This window comes from Eumetopias jubatus, unplaced genomic scaffold (assembly GCF_037043125.1).
Source record: "Eumetopias jubatus isolate StellerSeaLion01/CBP00866 unplaced genomic scaffold, mEumJub1_p1.0 scaffold_16, whole genome shotgun sequence".
NCBI lineage: Eukaryota > Metazoa > Chordata > Mammalia > Carnivora > Otariidae > Eumetopias > Eumetopias jubatus.
Genome location: NW_028274822.1, coordinates 59,220,274 through 59,247,059, shown reverse-complemented (window position 1 = coordinate 59,247,059; position 26,786 = coordinate 59,220,274). Strand labels below are relative to the sequence as shown.

The 26,786-nt window shown below is 38.5% G+C and overlaps 1 protein-coding gene across 3 annotated transcripts in view; it reads right to left on the bottom strand.

Annotated features, from left to right (window-relative positions):
- The window catches only part of RALBP1 (ralA binding protein 1), a 65,622-nt gene that overhangs the window by 10,492 nt on the left and 28,344 nt on the right, over positions 1-26,786 (bottom strand). For 2 of the 3 annotated variants that reach the window (XM_088019713.1, XM_028123924.2), the window contains exons 2-7: positions 21,712-22,010; positions 19,276-19,734; positions 15,540-15,889; positions 13,924-14,085; positions 12,798-12,929; positions 6,375-6,482 (exon numbers count right to left, since the gene is read on the bottom strand). In XM_088019713.1, the coding sequence (XP_087875839.1) occupies positions 6,375-6,482; positions 12,798-12,929; positions 13,924-14,085; positions 15,540-15,889; positions 19,276-19,734; positions 21,712-21,955 (1,455 nt within the window). In that variant the 5' untranslated portion in view covers positions 21,956-22,010. Of the gene's footprint in view, positions 1-6,374; positions 6,483-12,797; positions 12,930-13,923; positions 14,086-15,539; positions 15,890-19,275; positions 19,735-21,711; positions 22,011-24,935; positions 25,078-26,786 lie in introns of all 3 variants that reach the window. The other variant, XM_088019712.1, reaches the window with a different exon arrangement.

Sequence of the window (26,786 nt, the reverse complement as noted above, 5' to 3'; positions counted from 1 at the left end):
CACCTCAACATCTAATACTAAAATTTACTAGTCTCAGAGGCAAAGAGAATCCTGAAAGCAGCTCGGGAGAAGAAATCTGTAACCTACAATGGCAGAAACATTAGATTGACAACAGACCTATCCACAGAGACCTGGCAGGCCAGAAAGGACTGGCATGATATCTTCAGAGCACTAAACGAGAAAAATATGCAGCCAAGAATACTATATCCAGCTAGGCTGTCACTGAAAATAGAAGGAGAGATAAAAAGCTTCCGGGACAAACAAAAACTAAAGGAATTTGCAAACACGAAACCAGCCCTCCAAGAAATATCGAAAGGGGTCCTCTAAGCAAAGAGAGAGCCTAAAAGCAACATAGACCAGAAAGGAACACAGACAATATACAGTAACAGTCACCTTACAGGCAATACAATGGCACTAAATTCATATCCTTCAGTAGTTATCCTGAATGTAAATGGGCTAAATGCCCCAATTAAAAGACAGAGGCTATCAGACTGCATAAAAAAAACAAGACCCATTGATATGCCGTCTGCAAGAGACTCATTTTAGACCCAAAGACACCCCCAGATTGAAAGTGAAGGGGTGGAAACCCATTTACCATTCTAACGGACACCAAAAGAAAGCTGGGGTGGCAATCCTTATATCAGACAAATTAGATTTTAAACCAAAGACTGTAATAAGAGATGAGGAAGGACACTATATCCTACTTAAAGGGTCTATCCAACAAGAAGATCTAACAATTGTAAATATCTATGCCCCTAACATGGGATCAACCAATTATATAAGCCAATTAATAACAAAAGCAAAGAAACACATCAAAAACAATACAGTAATAGTGGGGGACTTTAACACCCCCCTCATTGAAATGGACAGATCATCTAAGCAAAAGATCAATAAGGAAATAAAGACTTTTAATGACACACTGGACCAAATGAACTTCACAGATATATTCAGAACATTCCATCCCAAAGCAATGGAATACACATTCTTCTCTAGTGCCCATGGAACATTCTCCAGAATAGATCACATCCAGGTCACAAATCAGGTCTCAACCGGTACCAAAAGACTGGGATCATTCCCTGCATATTTTCAGACCACAATGCTTTGAAACTAGAACTCAGTCACAAGAGGAAAGTCGGAAAGAACTCAAATACATGGAGGCTAAAGAGCATCCTACTAAAGAATGAATGGGTCCACCAGGAAATTAAAGAAGAATTAAAAAAATTCATGGAAACAAATGAAAATGAAAACACAACTGTTCAAACTCTCTCGGATGCAGCAAAGGCAGTCCTAAGAGGAAAGTATATAGCAATACAAGCCTTTCTCAAGAAACAAGAAAGGTCTCAGATACATAACCTAAACCTACACCTAAAGGATCTGGAGAAAGAATAGCAAATAAAGCCTAAATCCAACAGGAGAAGAGAAATAATAAAGATCAGAGCAGAAATCAATGAAATAGAAACCAAAAGAACAGAACAGATCAATGAGACTAGGAGCTGGTTCTTTGAAAGAATTAACAAGATTGATAAACCCCTGGCCAGACTTATCAAAAAGAAAAGAAAAAGGACCCAAATCAACAAAATCATGAATGAAAGAGGAGAGATCACAACCAACACCAAAGAAATACAAACAATTATAAGAACAACTATATGCCAGCAGATTAGATAATCTGGAAGAAATGGATGCATTCCTAGAGATGTATCAACTACCAAAACTTAACCAGGAAGAAACAGAAAACCTGAACAGATCTATAACCACTAAGGAATTTGAAGCAGTCACCAAAAATCTCCCAACAAACAAAAGCCCAGGGCCAGATGGTTTCCCAGGGGAATTCTACCAAACATTTAAAGAAGAATTAATATCTATCCTTTTTTTTTTTAAGATTTTATTTATTTATTTGACAGAGACAGAGACAGAGAGAGGAGGAACACAAGCAGCAGGAGTGGGAGAGGGAGAACCAGGCCTCCCACCTAGCAGGGAGCCCAATGTGGGACTCGATCCCAGGACACTGGGATCATGACCTGAGCTGAAGGCAGACGCTTAACGACTGAGCCACCCAGGCACCCAATACCTATCCTTCTGAAACTGTTCCAAAAAATAGAAATGGAAGGAAAACTTCCAAACTCGTTTTATGAGGCCACCATTACCTTGATCCTCAAACCAGACAAAGACCCCATCAAAAAGGAGAATTACAGACCAATATCCTTGATGAACATGGGTGTTCATCAAAAATTCTCACCAAAATCCTAGCCAATAGGGTCAAAGAGTACATTAAAAGGATTATTCACCACGACCAAGTGGGATTTATTCCTGGGCAGCAAGGTTGGTTCAACATCTGCAAATCAATCAACGTGATACACTATGTTAATAAAAGAAAGAACAAGAACCATATGATCCTCTCAATAGATGCAGAAAAAGCATCTGACAAAGTACAGCATCCTTTCTTGATCAAAACTCTTCAGAGTATAGGGATAGAGGGTACATACCTCAATATCATAAAGGCCATCTATGAAAAACCTACAGCAAATATCATTCTCAATGGGCAAAAACTGAGAGCTTTCCCCCTAAGGTCAGGAACACGGGAGGGATGTCCACTATCACCACTGCTATTCAACATAGTATTAGAAGTCCTAGCCACAGCAATCAGACAACAAAAGGAAATAAAAGGCATCCAAATCGGCAAAGAAGAAATCAAACTCTCACTCTTTGCAGATGATATGATACTTTATGTGGAAAACCCAAACTACTCCACCCCAAAACTGCTAGACCTCATACAGGAATTCAGTAACGTGGCAGGATATAAAATTCATACAGAGAAATCAGTTGCATCTCTATACACCAACAATGAGACAGAAGAAAGAGAAATTAAGGAGTCGATCCCATTTACAATTGTACCCAAAACCATAAGATACCTAGAAATAAATCTAACCAAAGATGGAAAGAATCTTACTCAGAAAACTATAAAATACTCATGAAAGAAATTGAGGAGACACACAGGAATGGAAAAACGTTCCATGCTCATCGATTGGAAGAACAAATATTGTGACGATGTCAGTACTACCTAGAGGAATCTACACATTCAATGCGATCCCCATCAAAATACCATCCACTTTTTTCAAAGAAATGGAAGTAATCCTAAAATTTGTATGGAACCAGAAAAGACCCCGAATAGCCAGAGGAATGTTGAAAAAGAAAAGCAAAGCTGGCGGCATCACAATTCCGGACTTCAAGGTCTATTACAAAGCTGTAATCATCAAGACAGTTTGGTACTGGCACAAAAACACATAGATCAATGGAACAGAATAGAGAGCCCAGAAATGGGCTCAACTCTATAGTCAACTCATCTTCGACAAAGCAGGAAAGAATGTCCAATGGAAAAAAGACAGTCTCTTCAACAAATGGTGTTGGGAAAATTGGATAGCCACATGCAGAAGAATGAAACTGGACCATTTCCTTACACCACACACAAAAATAGACTCCAAATGGTTGAAAGACCTAAATGTGAGACAGGAGTCCATCAAAATCCTAAAGGAGAACACAGGCAGCAACCTCTTTGACCTCACCCGCAGCAACTTTTCTTTTTTAAGATTTTTTTTTTTTTTTGAGAGAGAGAGAATGAGAGAGAGAGAGCACCAGAGGGAAGAGGGTCAGAGAGAGAAGCAGACTCCCCGCTGAGCAGGGAGCCCGATGTGGGACTAGATCCCGGGACTCCAGGATCACGACCTGAGCCGAAGGCAGTCGCTTAACCAACTGAGCCACCCAGGCGCCCACCCGCAGCAGCTTCTTCCTAGAAACATCACCAAAGGCAAGGGAAGCAAGGGCAAAAATGAACTATTGGGACCTCATCAAGATAAAAAGCTTTTGCACAGCAAAAGAAACAGTCAACAAAACCAAAAGACAACCGACAAAATGAGAGAAAATATTTGCAAATGACATATCAGATAAAGGGTCAGTATCCAAAATCTATAAAGAACTTGTTAAACTCAACACCCAAAGAACAAATGATCCAATCAAGAAATGGGCAGAAGACATGAACAGACATTTTTCCAAAGAAGACATCCAAATGGCCAACAGACACATGACAAAGTGCTCAACATTGCTTGGCATCAGGGAAATCCAAATCAAAACCTCCAGGAGATACCACCTCACGCCAGTCAGAATGGCTAAAATTAACAAGTCAGGAAACAAGAGATGTTGGCGGGCATGCAGAGAAAGGGGAACCCTCCTACACTGTTGGTGGGAATGCAAGCTCGTGCAGCCACTCTGGAAAACAGTATGGAGGTTCCTCAAAAAGTTGAAAATAGAGCTACCCTACAACCCAACAATTGCACTACTGGGTATTTACCCCAAAGATACAAATATAGGGATCCGAAGGGGTACGTGCACCCCAATGTTTATAGCAGCAATGTCCACAATAGCCAAACTGTGGAAAGAGCCAAGATGTCCATCAACCCAATGAATGGATAAAGTAGATATGGTGTGTATATACGATGGAATATTATGCAGCCATCAAAAGGAATAAAATCTTGCCATTTGCAATGACATGGATAAAACTGGAGAGTGGTATGCTGAGCTTTTGAAATAAGTCAATCAGAGAAAGACATGTATCATATGACCTCACTGATATGAGTTCTTAATCTCCGGAAACAAAGTGAGGGTTGCTGGAGTGGTGGGGGGTGGGAGAGATGGGGTGGCTGGGTGACAGACACTGGGGAAGGTATGTGCTATGGTGAGCGCTGTGAATTGTGCAAGACTGTTGAATCACAGATCTGTACCTCTGAAACAAATAATACATTATATGTTAAAAAAAAAAAAAAGATAGCAGGAGGGGAGGAATGAAGGGGGGGAAATCGGAGGGGGAGATGAACCATGAGAGACAATGGACTCTGAAAAACAAACTGAGGGTTCTAGAGGGGACGGGGGTGGGGGGATGGGTTAGCCTGGTGATGGGTATTAAAGAGGGCACGTTCTGCATGGAGCACTGGGTGTTATACACAAATAATGAATCATGGAACACTACATCAAAAACTAATGATGTAATGTATGGTGATTAACATAATTAAAAAAAAGATTTAAATATAAAACCTAAACCATGTAACTATTAGAAAAAAACATAAGGAAAAGGTCCATTGACACTGGTCTAGACAATGAATTTTTAGATATGACCCAGAAAGCAGGCAACTAAAGCAAAAAATAGACAAATGGGATGGCATAAAATTAAAAAGCTTCTGCAGAGCAAAGGAAAACATCAACAGAGTGCAGAGACACCCTATGGAATGGAAGAAAATATCTGCAAACCATGTGTGAGATAAGGGGTGAATATCCAAAATTTATAAATAATGCAACCAATTCAACAGGTAGAACACAACCAACCCAATTCAAAAATAGGCAAAGGACCTGAATAGGCATTTCTAAACAGAAGACCTACAAATGACCAGTAGATATCTCAAATGATGCTCAACATCACTTATTATCAGGAAAATGCAAATCAAAACCATAATGAGATATTACCTCACAACTATTAGGATGGCTATTATTAAAAAAAAGGTAACAACTGTTGGCAAGGATGTAGAGAAAATGGAACTCTTATACACAGTTGGTGGGAATGTAAACTGAATGCAGCCATTATGGAAAACAGAATGGAAGTTCCTCAAAAAACAGAACTACCATATGATCCATCAATTCCACCTCTGGGTTTATACCCAAAGGAAATGAAAAGGATACTGAAGAGATAACCTGCACTGCCATGTTCACTGCAGCATTATTTACAATAGTCAAAATACGAAAACAACCCAATGGTCAATGCACAAGTTGATAAAGAAGATGTGGGGTGTGTTATAGACATATACACAGGAGTATTATTCAGCCATGAGAAAGAAGGAAATCCTGCCATTTCTGATTAACATGGATAAACCTGGAGGACACTGTGCTAAGTGAAATAAGCCAGAGGAAGACAGACATTGTATGATCTCACTTCTAGGTGGAATCTTTGAAAAAAAAAGTAGAACTCATGGAAGTAGAGAGCAGAACAGTGGTTACCAGAGGCTGGGGGATGGGGAAAATGGGGAGATGTTGGTCAAAAGGTACAAAGTTGCAATTACAAAGGATGAGTAAGTCCAGAGATCTAGACTATCTATGACTATAGTTAATAATACTGTATTGAATACTGGAAATACACTAAAGGAATGGATTTCAGGTGCTCCCATCACAGAAGAAAAAGGTAACTATATGAGAAGACAATGTTAATTAGCTTCACTGTAGTAATCACTTCACTATGTATATATAGGTCTATCAAATCATGCTGCATACTTCAAATATGTACAATTTTTATTTTTTAAAAAGGATCTTGTAAAATAGAGAAAAAAAGTTAAGCTTACCTGAGCAAGGAGAATATTTATAACTTCTTCATTTTCATTCATTTCTTCTTTGGAAACATCCTCTTTTGAAAGACTGGCAATCTCTTGTGCAATCTTGGTTTCGCACTCCTGTCAAGTAAGACAAATGAAAAACTGGTCAGCCCAAATGTAACACATATCCAACAATTTCACACCATCACCATGTAGAAGTTTCCTTCTCATTTCCTATAGTTGAAAAGGTAACAGTAACAGCCAGATGAACTATCTGGATAGAGGAGAATTTGTTAACTGGGCTTGGAAAATAACATGTGGATCTTAGTTTGTGGCTGCACCACGAAAAATGTGCAATTCTGGTTAATGTGTTCACGATTTCTAGAACCCATCCATATAAAATTACTTTCTGTGACACTTTTTTTTTTTTTGGAGGGTGTCAGTTTTAAGTATACGATTAATTTTGATAAATGAATACAGTCAAGTAACCACCACCACAATCATGATATAAACACTTCCATCACCAAAGTGCCTCTCACCATCTGCTGGCACCTGGCAACCACTGACCTATTTTCCACTGCTATAGTTTTGCCTTTCCTTGAGATTCACATAAATTGAATCCATCCATAAGAAATCTTTTTTATGTGGCTTCTTTCACAGAACATAATGCTTTTACTATTCATCTATTTTGTTGTCTGTATTAGTAGTTTGCTGAGTAATGTGCCATGATACATCAATTTGTTTATCCATTCACCAGCTGATGGACATTTGGGTCGTTCCTAATTTTGAGCTATTATAACTAGAACTGTTATGAACATTTCACACGGATATGTTTTGTGTGTGTATGTGCTTTCTTCTTTTAAATACCTAAAAGTGGGATTGCTTGGTCATATGGTAACGGTATGTTTAACTTTATAAGAAACTGCCAAACTGTTTTCCAAAATTACTATACCATTTTGCATTACCAAGAGCAACAATGAGAGTTCCAGTTGCCCCATGTTCTTGTCAACACCTGGGATTTTTATTTTTATTTACTTTTTTTAGACAGGGAGAGGGAGAGAGAGAGAGAGAGAGAGAGAGAGAGCAGGGAGAGGGGCAGAGGGAGTGAGAGAGAATTCCAAGCAGGCTAGACACCCAGCACGGAGCCCAATACGGGGCTCTATCTCATGACCCCAAGATCATGACCTGAGCCAAAATCAAGAGTCAGATGCTTAACTGATGGAGCCGCCCATGTGCCCCAACACCTGGTATTTTTAATTTTAGTCATTCTCGGTGGTGTGTAGTGGTATCTCATTGTGATTTCAATTTGTATCTTTTTAATGACTAATGATGTTGAGCATCTTTACGTGTGCTTATTTGCCTTCTGTACATGATTTTCGTAAAGTGCCTGTTCAACTTTTTTACCTTTTTAAAACTGAATTATTATTTTAACAAATGTACCATACTCTGGTGGGAGAGTAGAATATATATATGTACCTTCCTCTCAATTTTGCCATGAACCTAAATCTGCTTCAAAAAAAATGAAGTCTAAAAAAAAAAAAAATTGAATTGTCTTAAGTTATAAGTTTTTTAAATATTCGAGTCCTTTATGAGGTATGTGTTCTGCAAAATATCTTGTCACAGCCTCTGATTTGTATATTCATTTTCTTAACAGTGTCTTTTGAAGAACATGTTTTAGCACGCTGATAAAATGTAATCTCTAACAAATCTTTTTTTTTTAAGATTTTATTTTTGCAAGAGAGAGAGACAGAGAGAGAGAGCAAGTGCATGACCATGAGGAGGGAGCCTGACACAGGGCTCGATCCCAGGACCCTTAACTGACTTAGCCACCCAGGCACCCTAACAAATTTTTCTTTTACAGTTCATGGGTATTGTGTCCTATTTAAGAAATCGCTGCCTAAGCCAAAGTCAGTAAGATCTTCTACGTTTTCTTCTGGAAGTTTTTTTTTTTAGGTCTTAACATATGATTCATTTTGAGTTAATTTTTGTATATGCCTTGTGGAAAGAGTCAAGGTTTTGTTTTGGTTTTTCTTTTTTGGCATACAGATATCCAGTTGTTCCAGCACTATTAAAAAGAAAATCCTTCCCTACTGAATTGTCTTATCACCTTTGTTGAAAATTAATTGTCCATATATGGTGTGGGTCTACTTCTGGACTTCCTATTCTATATGTCTACTTTTATAAAATATCTACTGTCTTGGTTACTGTAGCTGAATAGTAAGTCTTAAAATCAGATAGTATGAATCCTCCAATGTTGGTTTTTTTCCACAGTCGTTTAGATCATTTGTATTTCCATATAAGTTTTTTTTTATTTTTTTTAAGTTTTTATTTATTTATTTGAGAGAGAGAATGAGAGAGAGCATGAGAGGGGAGAGGGTCAGAGGGAGAAGCAGACTCCCTGCTGAGCAGGGAGCCCGATGTGGGACTCGATCCCGGGACTCCAGGATCATGATCTGAGCCGAAGGCAGTCGCTTAACCAACTGAGCCACCCAGGCACCCTCCATGTAAGTTTTAGAAGAGTTTGTTAATTTCCACAAAAAACACCTGTTGAGATTTTGATTGGGATTGACTCCACAGATCAATTTGAGAATACCTAACATCTTAAAAATATTGATACATCACTCCATTTATTTAGGTCTTTATTTTTCTTTTTAGGTCCAGTATCCAACTGCTCATTGCTAATATCAAGATATACAACAGACTTCTGTGTATCTAATCTTGTATCCCACGACCTTGCTAAATTCACTTGTTAATTTTTTTATAGATTCCTAAGGATTTTATATGTAGACAGTCATGTAGTCTATGTATAAAGACTTTCTTCTTTCCAATCCGTATACCTGTTTCCCTTGCTTTATTGTACTAGCTAGAATGAACCTCCAGTAAAATGTTGAACAGAGTGGTGAAAGCAGAAATCCTTGCCTTGTATACTCAATCTTAGGAGAAAGCATTCAGACTTTCACCATTATGTACAATATTAATCATAGATTTTTTTCATAGACACCCTATATCAGGCTGAGAATGACATTTGCTGAGAGCTTTTATCATGAATAAGTGTTGAATTCTGCTAAATGCTTTTCTGCATCTATTGACATGATCTTGTGGTTTTTCTATAATGAATCATATTACTTCTATCTTTAAAAATAATTTATTCCTGGATGGGCATGGGGGGGGAGATAAAAAAAATAAAAGTAATTTATTCCTCAAAGTTGAAGTCAACTTGACAGAACCTTTTGAAAATTTATGAATGAATGAGCAGGTATAAGAAGATAGCATAAAGAAAACTGGTAAAGGAAATCTATCCCTTTCTATAACGACTCTGCTCTGTCACAACTCCTTTATCCAAGAGAGAAGCAAAGTAAGAGTAATGAAAACCAAACATACGTTATCCCTCTCATAGGTCAGAGACCCTTCATTTAAAGTCTGGTGGGTAATGCCATATGGTTAACATTTACAACCATGAGGGCTGGTCGGTCAGTCGCTGATTCCAGGCTGAAGCATGAAGGGAACAATAATGACAAGAGGCATAGGAAGCAAAAGATAGCTAATCTGGTAAGCAGGAGAAAAGAATGAAGAAAAATACACAAAGGCTTTTGCTAGTCTGCCAGTCCTGGAGTGCATGTGTAAAAACCCCATGAATGTTTCCTTTCTGACGAAGCTAACCTCCACATAAATGCAAATCTCTAACCTCAAAGCAACATAAACACATGGGCTTGTCTTTGTCTGTTAGCACACCCCAATGATCACACTCTCCCAGGCTAATAAATGCTAATGTTCCTTGGAAGTAATATTCGGGGCCTGGCACTGAGGTCTGAGATCTTAGCCTTGGTGTGGCTGAGCAACTCAAGAGTGCCAAAGCCAAGCAACACACACTAAGCCAGAAGAGATCAAAAGTCTAACTCGTGTACCCCAAACTAGCAGGAGTCACATGCTAGTCTTCCTATTATTAGGCGAATAAAATTCCTCCTAATCTTCAGTACTTCTTTGTGTTTCCAAAGAGCTGACTCAAAGGCCTCAAATTCCCCAGCCATCTCTGAAATGTCTCACTATCCAACTGCTTCTGTTTACAAGTACAACCAAGCAGGAAATGACAAAACATCTTTCAGTAAAATCATGTTTAATTTTTTAAAAAACCAACTTTCTGGAGAGATTCCATATTAGGATGAAATTTAGCAGCTGTATAAAACTACTTTCAGTTACTAACCCCCCAAAACTGCCTTTGCCTATAGCAAAATGTAGGTGCTTATATATATATATATATATATTTCTTTGATGCCATTAAAGATTTATTTATTTTAGAGAGAGTGGGAAGGAGGGGCCGAGGGAGAGTGAGAGTCTTAAGCAGACTCTGGCTGAGCTCAGAGCCTGACGCAGGGCTAGATCTCATAACCCTGAGATCAGGATCTGAGCCGAAACCAAAGCCAAAAGTCAGATGCTTAACTGACCACACCACTTAGGCGCCCCTTCTTTGATGCCACTGAAGATGTTACTATAGGGGCACCTGGCTGGTTCGGTTGGTAGAGCATGCCTCTCTCTGATCTCCAGGTTGTAAGTTTAAGCCCTACGTTGGGCGTAAAGCTTTAAGAAAGTTAATATAGGTTGTTCTGGTTTTATTCTTGAATTAAGAAAATGTCCCTTTTCATTGATAAAACCATGACTTGCACATTTATCTACTAAATTATCATGGTTCAAACATTAACAAGGCCAGAGCTAGGTCATCTCAGTGAACTGAGTCAATACCTGCAGAGATAGTCTACGTTTTAGGCAGACCTTTAGTCTGTAAGATGCTTCTTAAGCTTTTTATTTTTGTTATTTTGGTATCATTTAAGGGGCACCTGGCCGGCTCGGTCAGTAGAGCATGCCACTCTTGATCTCAAAGTCATGAGTTCAAGCCCCACGCTGGGCAGAGAGTTTACTTAAATTACAAGTATAGTATAGTGATTCCCCATTATGCTCAACAGATTCAAAAGTTTACATTTTGCCCCTTTATTGTTTGTGCATCTTCTCTTCAAACATGCACTTTAACATTTTAACTTTGTTACTTTTTTTTGAAAGAGTGCAAGCGGGGGAGAGGGGCAGAGAGAGAGGGAGGGCAAAAGAGAATCTTAAGCAGGTTCCACACCCAGCGCAGAGCCTGACAGGGGACTCGATCTCACAACCCTGAGATCGTCATAACCTTGAGCTGAAATCAAGAGTCAGACACTTACCCGACTGAGCCACTCAGGTGCCCCTGTACCTAAATATTTTAATGTAGATTTTTTAAAGAACAGACATGCTCATATTAACCGTGGTACAATTATCAAAATCAGAACATTTTAAGACTGGCCCAGTTTTCTAGTCCAGCGTGTTTCATCAGTTATCCCAAGTGTCTTTCATAACGCTTCTTCAAATTGTCCAGGATCCAACACAAGGGCCATTTATTGTACTTAGTTGTGTCTGTGTAGTGTTTTTTAATTTGGAATAGTTCGTCACTCTTTGTCTTTCATAACTTTAATATTCTCTGTGTGTTTATTTTCCACCCATGTTCACTGAGGGCCTGGGACCCTGCTACTATAGTAGTAGTGAGCACACCTGAGTACCCAGATTTTGATTTCAATACTGAAAGGAACCAAGGCTCCTTGGAGAAACGTCCAACTTCAGGGCTGGGGGTAGAAAAAATACAAGATGAACGTGGAACATTCTGTCGTGCCAGAAAGAAAGGAAACCTCAAAAAATGATGAGTGCGTGTCAGAACACTGGAGCCACTTAAAAGGTTCTTACTGGTCAGATGTGTATCAAGTAGATTATGAAAGTACTGATTACAATACAACACAAAATATCAATTAATTAATTAATTTAAAAAGTAAAAAAACCCCAGGCACCTGGGTGGCTCAGTTGGTTAAGCAACTGCCTTCAGCTCAGGTCATGATCCCGGAGTCCTGGCTCAGCGGGGAGCCTGCTTCTCCCTCTGACCCTCTCCCCCTCATGCTGTTTCTCTCTCTCTCTCTCTCAAATAAATAAATAAAATCTTTAAAATAAAAAAGTAAAAAACTTTCTAAATTAAACATTTCCCTGATACCAAACTGAAGGATCGACAATCATTAAAGGGAACATTCAAGCAAATAAATATCCACCAGGGAACTTCACTTCAGAAAACATGTATATATTGTGTTTACAAAAGAAACTAACTTAGGGGCACCTGGGTGGCTCAGTCATTAGGCATCTGCCTTCGGCTCGGGTCATGGTCCCAGTGTCCTAGGATTGAGCCCCATATCGGGCTCCCTGCTAGGCAGGAAGCCTGCTTCTCCCTCTTCCACTCCCCCTGCTTGTGTTCCCTCTCTAGCTGTGTCTCTGTCAAATAAATAAATAAAATCTAAAAAAAAAAACCTAACTTAAAATAGTACATAAAAAAATTCCAATGCATTCGGTTTATATTCCATTATAAACATGATATACCAAAATAACAAATTTACTCACTTGTCTTTTAGCTTCTCTCAGTTTCCTTTTGAGGGCTGTCAAAATTCTTTGTACTTCCCATAATCTTTCTTCTTTAGATAAATCCTTTATCCCAGCCTGCAGATCTCGATGTAAACAATTCAAAAGAAACTCCTAGAAAACAAAATACCACACTGAGTGGTGTCCCATGTCTTATCATTTTAAAATAAAACTACATGCATTTCTAAAGATGTACAACCAACTATCTTTCAATTATCATTAAGGGAATGAAATAATGGCATGAATTATTTTTTCAAGCATATGATTGAAAAATTGTTTTTTGCATGGGCACTGGGTTCTCATCATTAATTTACATTGGTTCAGTAACAGTTTGTTCATATCCCTTCCCACAACACATCAACAATTAATAATGGGAGCTCAGAGTAGATAAAGGAAAGAAAACCAAACAGGAATTTGATAACATGTATGCAAATAAAAGACGTAATAATCATCAAATATAAGTAGATTTCTCAGTCTTGAATTTCTTAATCAGTTTTGCTAAACACACAAACAACCAAATGAACTATTTCTTCTATCAAAGTAGCACAATGGAAAAGCACAGGATTTGGGGTCAAATCCCGGTTCTATAGTTCAGTAACCATGTGGCACAGAGTCAGTTATTTAATTTCCCCAAATTTCTTTTTAGCAGTAAAATATGGCTGGTAACAGCAACTTTGTTCAGATAAGCTAACATTTTTGGACTCCTGACAACGTGCCTGGCAGCATTATCTCATCTACAGTAATAATCTTCACATCAAACCATGAAATGACCCATTTTAAAATGGGATCACCAAGGTTTACAGAGTTTAAGCAATTTGCCTAAAAATGAGTCAGCTAATTAGAAGCCTAGGAAGAACTTAAAGCCAGGTCTTTTGATTTCAAAACTTGTGTTCTTTCTACAATATTATGACTTCATTGGCATGAAACAGTGCCAGAGAGAAATTTCTGCCTTTGGTGTGCCATGAATAATGTGTCTAACATAATTCCAGACACACAGTGAACAAGAACTCCTCCTCCTAATCATCACTGTCAATCATCATAATCATCCAAAAGGGTCAGAGCAAAGGTAGGCTCTTTAGGGCTGAAGCGTGGGGCTGAGCACACACACCTGTCTTCTGATCTCCTCCTTGATGTTCTCCTGGGTCTCTGGCAGTGTGGGCATAGTGGCCATGTTAGACCATCGAAGAGGTTTTGTCACTTGCTTTAGTATCACATTTCCAAAGAGCTCTTGCACATGTGTGAAAAACACATATAGGACACGATTGCTAATCTAAGAAAAAATAAATAAAAAGATTTGCAAAAAAAAAAAACCTATTCAAATTATCATTTCATTTAATTTGTGTCTGTTGCATAGTACATCCTTTAATCCTAGACATGGGAACGACGGTTTTCCTCAGTAGTGAGCAGACATGCTTGCTAATTAGTGGCCAATTGAAAGAAAAGAATGGAAAAGTAGTAGGAGTTCAGTCATGTATTCAAGCACCATAAGGAACTGGGGAGAAAAAAGGACAGGAAAAAGGATGTAAAAGTCGCTGACCATCAATTTCTTCTTTTTTAGCAATATAATATTACTGATTTAAAAAATCTTATATTCTTTATTCTCAAGTTATTCTGAGACCTTTTAAAACACACAAGTGGATCCACTGAGGAATATGAAGGAAGTACGAGCACTTGCAGTTGTCAAGCTGGGCTGAGTACAAGAACCCTCACTCCAGAAACGAACGCCTTCTGGGCACATCTGCACAGCCAGTGTTTAAATATGATGTTCATATGCTAGGAGATCGGGACATTAATTACTCTCTACCTAAAACTTACAATACACTTGAACCTTCTATGAAATTATTGTCCTGTTATAGTAATATCAAGTAACAATGTCATATTTACCAAATTCTGAAATCCTGACTAGTCTGAATGATCAAACTGAAATCTGAGAAACATTTTACTTCCAAAACACAATCAATGAACAATGAAAGTGTAAGAAAAGACACTCTTACACCAGTGCATTATAACAATGGCTGACAAAAACCTAGTATATTGGCCAAAAAGAGAGCTTAAAATAAAAATACAAACATTACTTCATTTTTTTGTCTTTGGTGTCTGGCCTCAATAAAATATCAATAATTCTAAGGGAAGGAAAATATATGCTCTGTGCCAGCACCAAGTGAGCAGCAATAAATGAAGGCCAACTATTTATGTTGTAAAGAGACACCAATTAACACACTATCCAGTTCTCTAAATGCCTCCTCAGATTAAATTTCTCTAACACCCTTCCCTAGGATCTATCTTCATGAATGAAATCACCAGGTTAAATCTCTGACCAAACCAAATGATGTTAGGCCCCTTTGTGCCTGAGTCTGATATGTGGACATGATATAATGAAGCAATAATGCTATTTGAAAAAATAAATGAAATCTTTAAAATTCTATAGATGAACTCTGTAACTGTGTGTACCATGGGCTCCTCCTCTATTCATGACGGATCACTGTCATCAGAAACTGGTTTAGAAACCCACAGCAAAGACTGTACAACACTCAAATTACAAAGCTACATGCTGGTCATATGATGACACTGTCCATATTCTGAAAGAAAAAGACCAATATTCAGGCTAATCTATTGTCTACATTTGCTGGTTAATTGCTTTGTATGCGACTCAGCAACAGAAAATGTCTCCAACACTCCTCAGGGTCAGCATCAGAGGGCATGTGGGCAGAGAAGGCCATGTACCTGAACGGTTGGGCTGAGCACTATAGAAATGTTCTGTATATTCATTTTTGTTTCCAGTTCCTTCGCGATAACATGGTCCATGTGCACGATCAGCCAAGAAATCAGAAGATAGTTACATTCTGGCAGTTCTTTGAGCAGGCGCTGGAATTCCTGCACCTTCTCGCTCTCTGTGCTCCTCCCACAAGCCTCCTCAAAGCGAGGCATCAGCTCTTTGGTAAGCAGATTCTCCGGAAGGTCTCGTAAATACTGCTTCAACAAACTGGCTACGGTGTTAGGCTCATATTCTTCCAAATTTGGAGACTCCTCTCTGTCATAGGCTGCTTTCAGCTCATCCACCTTTGATTTAATTCCTAAAAACATCAAAATTCCGAAGAGAAAGAGAATTTCAAGAAAATAATCAAACACAGATTTTTTCACCATGGCACCAACTCCTAGGGGGAGATCTAAGGAGAGCCAATCTGACAATAACAAACCTCTAGTTATGAAGTATTTATCTGCTCAAGGTGCATACAATTCCTCTATAAAAGAAAATAATATGAAAGACTACACTGTGAGGGTGAATTCAACCAAAAGCTAACTGATGATGGGAAAACTCAAAACTAAGAAAAAAAAAAGTCAGAGCAATCACAGAATATTTTAGGTTTCAAAACATGCCAACTGATTCAGGGGACAATTTTTTTTTTAATTTAAATTTAGTAGATAAGAATTCAGGCAAAAATTCAACTACAATCCAAGCATAAATCTTGCTCCACATGAGCGGCCAACTGCCTTTTCTAAAAAGTCACAAGACTAACAACGTAAAACACAACTCAGTATTTATAAATGTGTCCAAAAAGTTGTGGGTAATTACTTTTTTATAAGCAAACATTGTATGATAAATGCAAAAGGTGGGTTTACTATCTAAACACACTCTTTGAAAAATCTTATCCATTAAATAATCCCCATCTAATTTCTATTTTTAAATTCAAATTGTTCTGTTTCCGTAATCTGGAACACAGCTGGAACAACCAACAAAAAGTGAAACCTGGGTTTCTAAAATCAAACTGTTCTGCTTTTCTTACTGGCAGAGAGAAACACTGACACACAAAAAGACTGTTTTTCAAACATTTTATAAGTTTTTAAGTCCTTAGTCCAATCTGCATTTAAGTGATGTAGATTCAGTGCCAGTGACTGCTCATAAAAGCACAAGATAGCTTCCTGTAGTTTGATACTTAAAACTTTAGGCCAATTATTTGAAACAAGCCACAGATTAAGGCCGAGAGACCGTAATGGTTGATGTAAATACTCAAGTGTCATCTCATCTGAACAGCACTTTATAATCAATAGTGTTTACATCCGGGCTTTGGCATTCCTTATCTTATGTGAAAACCTTCCATTATAATAAGTCTGTAAATTATCCAGCACTGACAAAATAAAATCAGTAACTCTAAGTATGAAAGTAAGAAGATAAAGCTTATTTTTATATAATCTTCATTTTGAGGCAGAAAAGTTAGAAAATAATTCTCATTTTCTTTTTTTTTTTTAAGATTTTATTTATTTACTTATTTATTTACTTGGGGGAGGGGAGGAGCAGAGGGAGAGGGACAAGCAGACCTGGTGCTGAGTGTGGAGCCTGACGTGGGGCTCGATCCCAGAACCCTGAGATCATAACCTGAACCGAAATCAAGAGTCAGATGCTTAGGGGTGCCTGGGTGGCTCAGTCGGTTAAGCGTCTGCCTTCAGCTCAGGTCATGATCCTGGGGCCTGGGATCGAGCCCCACATCGGGCTTCCCAAGCAGGAAGCCTGCCACTCTGCCTACTTGAGCGCTCTCTCTCTCTCTCTGTCAAATAAATAAATAAAATCTTTAAAAAAAAAAAAGTCAGATGCTTAAACCAAAATCAAGAGTCAGGTGCTTAACCGACTGAGACACCTAGGCACCTCAATAATTCCCATTTTCTAATTTTTATGACAATATGAGTAAAACATAGTGAGTGATAACTTCAAGTGAAATTCTTAGCAAAGGCCTCCTCTCTCTATTTATATGTATCTGATTTTTCTCCCCCATAGTGCCTACCCAGAAAACTGCACAAGTAAACAATTAAAATATGTGTTTGGTTTGTTGTTACTCTGCAATTATCAAAATGTTTTCTTTTTAAGAATTGGACACTTCAAATAAAATGTCCTAGGTAGAGAAAGAGCATATCCAAAATGACATATGTTTTAAAATTGGAACTTACATATGAATAAGCAAGAGCCAAAAATCTCCAGCAGAAAACAGTATTATTATGGGCATTCAAAGAAAGAAAAGTCACAGCCATAAACTCTAATCCACAGCAGCACACTGTCAGAGCTTAAAAAATAATAAAAAATTGATCAAAGCAGCAGCTCAGCCTCCAGGAGTCAATGATAAGGGGAAGAGCTCTGTTTGAATGCTCTGACACACAAACAAAGGAGTTCTGTGACTGACTCTCCAAAAGAATGCAAACATCAAAAATAGGTCAAAGACAAAAGAATCCTTTGAACAAAGCTGTAGAAACTCTTCAGAGAAACTTTCACCTAAAACAAAATTCCTTCTTATCAAACTCATGTGAGAGAAGCAACTATGTTAATATTGTTTAAATCTTTACAAACCAATTCATCATTAATTAGTTTTAAAAGTCAAATTTTCCAATTCATTTAAATGTGTTTATTTTCATGTTACTAAAGTGTTATAAATTCAAATTCAATGCCTAATTTGTGGATTTTATTTTCTATAAAATGGTAGCATGTTAGCCAAAATACTCCTAAACGATGAAATGCTATCTAGGGGACTGCTAAAGGGTTCCCCAATTACCAAAGATGCCCGTCCCTTCCCCAAAAAATAAAAAATATCAAATCTGCCCTCTAAAAAATATGTATGAACCAAATAAATGGAAAAACTCCATGTAATCTATATTCTAAATGTGTATGATTTGATTCATCATGACCAACGTGTGACCAACAACAGGTTTTATAAAAGAGATCTCCAGTATTAAGAAACTGAATCACAGGAAGGTAATGATTTGGAGCACAGATGTTGCCACAGGGCAGGACTACCATCCTATACAGTACAAAAGTCCTACTACTTTAAGAAGCATATTCTTTTTCCTTTAAAATTCTTTTTCCTCTGATTTCCTTTAAATCAGAGTAATCATTTGGCTTGATTTTAGACACCCGAATGAATTATATTCTTGCCAAATAAGAAATTTAAAACTTCACATGTAGGGAACATAAACAAATGGAAAAATCAATTTCACTAATCTATGTAACAGCTGCAGGTGGCTGACAAAAGCATTCGCCTTTGAGGCCTCAGGAAATAGGATTATGTCAGTAAAAGTGTCTTCTGGCCAAGAAGCGTCCTACCCCTGCTCCTCTTCCTCACAACACTGAGCCCGGCTCAGAGAGGCAGGAGGTGAGAAGACTAAAGACCAGTCTGAGTGCACCAGAGGGAAGGGACGCTACTCATATGCTTCGCTTAGACTCAGCCGGCCTGCGGCATACTGTGAACAACTCGTGTGGAAAGCGTCCTGATGGAGGGGAGTATCATTAAAAAAGCAAACTGTCAACACACACACGCCCACGCGCTGTGGGGGATTTTTGTTCAACTGGAAGGATCTAGAAAATGAAGACGACATAGGACCCATGCCACAATTTTCCTCACAAGCCAATATTTTCCTTCCTTTGAAAAACGGAAGTGACTTTTAAAAACCGCCGGAGAGAAATGAGCATCCCCGGTACCTGAAACTCTGTAGATGCCTTCGCACTTCATGCCGTACTTCTCTACGTGATCCACGCACTCGCGGAAAACCGCCGGCAGCCGGATGCCGTCGTACATCATGGTCCGCTCGGCCGCATCGGTCAAGGGAACTCCAAAAACGGGTTTGAGATTCGGAACATCGATCTGAGGCACCTCTGGCTCCTGAATTGGCTTCTTCTTTTTCTTCTTTTCCTTCCACTGTTTAACAACATCAGCTGCTGTCAAGTCTTTTGACTTCTTCTCTTTATGTTTCTCTTCTTTGTGCTTTTCTTCTTTATGTTTTTCCTCTTTGGGTTTCTCTTTTATTTTAAAATCCTTCTCTTTCTTTTTAGAAAAGCTGGGCTTCTTAAAAACATGGATTCCCTTGGACCGCTTCATTTTGGAAGGACTTTCAGCTTCATCTCCAGAGCTATCTTCCTGAAAGGCAGCATAGCCTTCAGCTGCCAAAGAAATGCAGGAAACAGAAGTCATCTATCTGTTTAATGTCAAACCGGCCATAAACTTTCTAAAAACAGGACCCTCCCCCCTGCCCCCCAAAAAAAGTGCTACCAGGCACTGGCTACCTCACTTTTCACTTCCTGGCCAATCCCTCTTGGGTACTGCCATTAATGAAACAGGTTTCTGCTCCGGGAAAACGAGATGCGGCAGTGACATCTCCTGACCACAAGAGGGGGAAATGCACAGTGCCAGTTACCTTTACAACTGGTTTTAGGTGGAACTTTGGCAAACCAAATTATGAATACACCACAAAGGATCTACAGAGAGGGCTAATGGAAAGAGTCCTTCTATAATATAGAGTGTTTTTTCATCATCTGACAATGTCCTCTTAGATTTTTTTCATATATTTGGTCCCTGTAACTGGAAGCAGTCTGACACCATGACACCAATGGCACTGCTGTTTGGATGCTCCAGCCCTTCCCTGATCACACCCTGCCCTCCTGTCACTAGCTGTTAGGTTTTTTCTGGAGACTGCAGCAGGGACTGAAACCTCATTAGGGTGGAGGACAGAATCAGGAGATTCCCTAATCTCTGGATGGTCGCCAAATGCATCAGCCCATTTGTTTGCATCATGAGCCTTGGTTTCCACACTGATACTTGCTTTATATCATATTGGAGCTATCCTAGCTTGGTTTCATCATCTCCAAATAGAATTCTCCTATTCTTTTCTTCAGCCAGCTGCCTTACAAGCTATTTCATAACAAAGATTAAAAATATTTCACAAATTACCCTCTATTTAAAATACCACAAACTCCACACCATCCATAAGGGCAGAAACCTTAAGGGCATGATACCATGATATAAAGCCAATGTAGTTCTCAGACACTGCTGGTGTGAGTGTAAACTGGAACAACCACTCTGGAAAATCGTTTTGTGCAGGATCGACTAATGCTAAAATGAGCATGGCCTATAAGAGAGCAACTCCACTCCCAGGCATACACAAAAGAAATATATAAATAGCTATAATGACACTCACAGAAGCCCTATTCATGAGCCAAAAATGGAAAACAACCCAAATGACCAACAACAGCAGAGTAAATTCTAGTATATTAATGCAATGAAACAAAATCCACCAATAAAAATGAACAAATTACTGCCACATGGAACATGGATGAATCTAACAAATGTAACTGGGAAAAAGAAACTAGATGCAAAAGGAAATATACTTTCATTTAGATAAATTCAAAAATCAGGCAGTTTCAAGCTATGCTGAAATAAGCTTACCTTTGGGAAGGGTAGGGGATTCCCCTTGAAGGGATCATGGAAGGGAATGTCTATGGTGCTGATAACACCCTATTTCCAGATGTTTATAATTACAAGGACATATGTCCATTTTGTGATAAGTCATTCAAATTATAATCTGTGCATTCTAACCTCAATGTTATGCTTCAAAAAACAAATTAAAAATACCATAAAAGTCAAAATAAAGCAATACTTAAAATAACTCACCTGATCTGCTTTTAACATACTAAAGAGCTATGCTTAAACAATTCATCTTTCCTACTGAACAGAACTATAAATAGAATGCATTATGGCATTTGCTTAAGACAAACAAATAACTATTTTTTTCACAGTTCCAATAAAGTGTAGTACCCTAACTGGCTTACACAACCTAGCCAAGAAAGTAATATTCTATATAAGTAAAATTCCAATATCTACTTATACATTATTTAAAATAACCAATATAAGAAACTTCCACCAAAAAACTTTACCATTTCTGGAAATCTGGTATTTTTATTTTCAAGAGTAAGACCCTAAAATACAACTCTAGTATACAAAAATTGAGACCCAGAAAAGTAAAAAACAGAAAATGTCAAACAAGAGTCTTTGGACATATTCCCAGAAAATAGCAGGTACATGGGATTAAAGTAAGAGTTTATCTAAAATATATCAAAAGCACAGGGAAAAATGGCACTTACTCCTTTTTTCTTTTTTCTTAAATTTTCCTTTTTTCTTCCCATGGTCTTTCTCATCATCAGACACTATGTCAGGAGGTTCATGGAGGCTGTCATGGGGAGGCGAGGGCTCGCCAGTGCGGTACAATCCAGGGAACTTAGTAGGGCTGATCTCCTCAGAGCTGGGGGTTCGGGTAAGACCACTGCCATGCTCCACCCTGCGGTGTTCACTGGGGCTGCTGGTGGGGGGCAGGAAGCACTCAGTCATTCTGCCTCCCTGACGAGACAGTGAGGAGGGTTTCTCTGTTACCTATCCATTACACCTGCACATAGGGAGAAAAGGTCATCAACACCAACCAAAACACAAAGGCACCACACACACATACAAAACATGGTGAGTAATCTTGCATTTACAAATAAAAAATATTTCTCTTCATGACCCCTCTTTAAAAATATTCATTTTATCATCTCAAGTTATATTCCCTTCACCACACATTTCAGTTCTCAAAGAGCTTTCACAGAATGCAAGAGCATCTCTAAGTATTAGAAAAATAAACCAAATTAAAATCAGAGTTCTCAAAGTAGTATACAGAGTTCCTTTTACAAAGAAGTTCCCATTGTAAGGGGTTTCATTTTGATCGCTCTATCCAACATAAAATCTTACTATTTTCCTTTAGGTTATGAACAACTATAAATAATAAATTACAAAGAACTTATATAGCTACACATGAATAGTTCAGAATCAGAATTAAAATTTACAGTAATTGTAGGGATATATTTGATGATTCACACAATTATAGATTCTTAATTATAGTTCTATATTGCATGATATTAAGTCATTTGTGTGTTGATAATAACTATTTTATTTTGTACTGCAATTATACTGAAAGAAACAAGGGAGCCCTTATTTGCTCAATCCTGAAATACAACAGATTCACTAGAATGGACACTGCAAAGGACAAACACAGTAAGAACTCAAGATCTGTTCACTTTTTCTTCCTGAGTCAGAGGTTAAACAGTCTACATACAGAGTTCAAAAGTTACTTGGATTAGTTCTTATTCCTCTTTAATATCCTTATGGTACTCACTTGGAAAACTATTAGAATCACTTGGTTCTCTCTGCACTTACTTTTTAAGATAATTTTGCAATTTAAAAAATCCCTAAGCCCTAAATGACAAGACTAATAAATCTGACCATGAACACAGTCAAGAGAAGAAAATGTAAAAAAAAAATAAATAATTGCAATTTGCATTAGCTAAGTTCTTTAAACAGCAAATAGTTCTTACAAATCAGTAAAATATGAACAATTCAAGACACCTACACAAAGGATATGATGTAACTCATAGAAAAATGATTAATATCCATATGAAAATAATGTTCAAGTACAATCTAATTTTTAAAGCATAAACTAAAATACAATAAGTTACCATTTTTCTAACATCTGACTGGCAAAGAACAAAATAGTACGTTATACCCAATGCTGGTAAAGATATAAGCAAAGAGGGACTCATGAGAATAGAAGTATAAATTAGCACAATCTTTTCTGAAAAGCAATTTGGCCACATCTATCAAAATACGAAATGTGTTCCCTGATCCATGCATTCCTTTTAGGAACTGATCCTTCAGATATACTTTTGTAAGAATTCAAAGACGTGCACATGAAAATATTCATTTCAGCACTGTAAAAGCAAAAATGTAATAATCTTAATGGCTATCCATAAAAGATCAAATTATGATTTATCCACATAATAGAATATAAATTAATACACACAATTTCTGAAAGCATGTAAAAACAGTTAACTACTGTTAACTCTTAGAAGTGGTAAAATGGGAGGGAGAGAAAAAAAATTTTTTTTATTCCTTCTACATAGTTTGAAATTTACCATGTCTTTTTATTACTTTTATTACTATTTAAAAAAATGCACAGGCCGTGTTTTTTTTAATTTCACAAAAATCCTGCAGCATTTAAAATCATGTTTTTGATACTATTTAATAATGTGGGGGAAAACTTTATTTAAAGCACAATATCAATATTTAAGTATATAAACACACATGCAAAAAAATCCTAAGAACAGGGCACCTGGATGGCTCAGTGGGTTGACTATCTGACTCTTAATTTCGGCTCAGGTCATGATCTCAGGGTCGTGAGATTGAGCCCTGCATCAGGCTCTGTGCTGGACGTCTAGCCTGCTTGGGGTTTTCTCTCCCTCTCCCTCTGCCCCTCCCCTGCTCACATATATGCACATTCTCTCTCTCAAAAAACAAACAAAAAACTCGTAAGAACCAAGAGAATGTTAATAACAATTATCTCTGAATAAGATTATAAGTGACCTATGTTTTCTTCCTATCTTCCTGCATTTCACAATTTTTCTACCCAGTATGCATTATTACTCAAATAATCAGGAAAACCTAAAAAAGAGCAGAAAGTTCCATTAAAGGATCTGTAAGCATCACTCTAATTCTTCTGTTTTTCTGTTTGGCTATTGTTTTTTAGAAGAACAGGCTATTTTCTCTTCAACCAAAGGCATCATAAGTTGTTTTTTTTTTTTTTTAAAGATTTTATTTATTTATTTGAGAGAGAGAATGAGAGATAGAAAGCACGAGAAGGAAGAGGGTCAGAGGGAGAAGCAGACTCCCTGCTGAGCAGGGAGCCCGATGCGGGACTCGATCCCGGGACTCCAGGATCATGACCTGAGCCGAAGGCAGTCGCTTAACCACCTGAGCCACCCAGGCGCCCGGCATCATAAGTTTTGACAGTCACAGGATTTGAGAGTTTAGGGGAAGTTGGGGCCAACAGCGTGACAGTTACACATTTACAGTTAAGGAAACTGAGCTCCAAGGACTGAGGAAGCCAGAATACAGCTGCCAGGAAGGAGCAAACCTGTAAACTACAGAAATAAACCCACTTATAGGCATGCCTTCCACACTGAGCCATTCTGTCTTATGCTCCCCTGGCTTTGCGCACTTTATCTGCACTCCCAGGAAGCCAGCCCTCCCTTTCCCGCACTTCTGCATGGCCAATTCACACCCATCCTTCACCACGATGCCTGAAAATGGGTATGAGGAATCTTTTTGAAGTGATGGAAACGGTCTAGATTTGGATTGTGGTAATGGTTACACAAACCGGTTGATTTACTAAAAATCACTGAATTACACACTTAAAGTGGGTGGATCTTATGGTATGTAAATTATACCTAAATAAAGCTGTTCTAAAAAACAAACAAACAAAAAAACCAGGAACAATTACCAGCAACACTTTATCCAGGAATCCTCCTTCATCACTTCTTTTCTGTGCTCCCAAAATCTCCGGAACACACCTCCAGCACTGCATGCACTGTGCTATTTTAATTGCCTGGGCACCCATCTGTCCTGTCCAGCAAATCTGTGAGCTCCAACATTTAACACAACACAGGGCATTACAGGAGGTACTCAAACATTTACTTAATGAACTAATTAGTTTCTTCCATGTTCTCAACATACTGTGTACTGCTGATGAGACAAAGACTAGAAGAAATGAACGTGACCCTTAGCCTTACATTTTAATTAAGGAAACAAAGCAATGGAACCCAAATTTTATTTTATTTGAACTCCTGTGGCTTCAGCAACATTCACATACATTAACTTCCTTAGTACATCCTGTGAGAAAAGAAGTACTTCTTTATGTTCACAAACAGGGGAACCACGGCTCAGAGGGCCACAGTAACTTACCCTAAGTCACACAGCAAGAAGTAAAACTGGGATCTACCCTGGAGCATACACTACACTGCCCTTCGTGTCTAACACCCAGAAGAGAGAGGAATGGCGTGGTACAGACACAAGCAGAACCAACAGGGCTTATTTGTGGGATGGCAGCAAGCCTGGTCTGATGGGAGCAGTTCCTGGGAAAAAGGATAGGAAAGTCATGGAAAGACAAGGGGGGTCCTGAACTGAATGCCAACTGAGTGCCCAGCTGAGGACGTCAGCCTTGATGTGGGAGCCGAGTCATCACTAATTCCAAAGCCAGGAAGTGACAAAACCGGCAGTAAGAGGAGTAAGGGCAGGAATAGGTACAACCAAATGCCATACTGATTTGGGTCATTCTCTCCTGTCCTGCAGCATTTTGTAACTTACACCTACATGCACATGTTCTCCCAGTTCATTTATTACCATTACTCAGTTTCCATCCTAGACTGATGATGAAGACAGGTTTGTTCATAAACCGTTCAATAGATTATCCTGCAAAAACTACTCTAGACAAATATTTGTTGACTTGCTTCCCCTATAGTTGGGAATGAATAGAAGGAAGGGCAGCAGCTAACAGCATACACGAAGGGGTGAAGGCCTGAATGCAGGATGATTTAAAAGCAACAACACGTTTCCATTAGGACACACTGTTTGGAGCACTGGGGAGCCACAGCAAACCTAAACTTCATCAAATAAAAGGGCAGAAGAGGCCTCAGAGGGTCCATGGTAAATTTGAAGCCAAAGGTAAGAAAATAAAACAAAAATTAAAAATCCCTACTTCTAAGGCAACAGAAAAACTGATGTAAATTTGTAAACATTTGAAGAAAGACTACTTATCCCTACTCCTCTTGGTAAGTACAACTAAAAATCCTGGATATTAGAATAAAAAAAAAATGACAGCAGACTGACAGGTAGAGAAGGCTGGTAGTTTAGGGACCTCAGGATTCTAAGAACAACAGAGTTGGGAGATCCCAGAGTTTTCTTTTTGTCCCAGACTTGGAGCTCACAAAGTCCATAACCCAGAAACACTAATGGGCATAGATGAAACAACAAAAGCCTCCTCTCTCTAGCCAAAAACCAGGAAAGGGGCTGTCCTGCAAGACAAAACTTTTAGATAATAGTGGAGTTAGTAAATAGCTCGAGGCAAACACCAGGAAAAATCTGTAGCCCTGCCCCCAACCACACTGCTAAGAGGGAGATTAGATTTGCACCCTCACGGGGTGCCCCAGGTAGGGAGCTGGGCCTTTCACACCTGCCAGCTGGTAAGAGGGCTGGGCTCTTACAAGGGTGTCAATGGAGACCATGTGAAGAATCTGGATTTCCACCCCCAAACTGTAAGTAACTAAGCCCCACTCCATTCCTGCTGGGTAGTCTC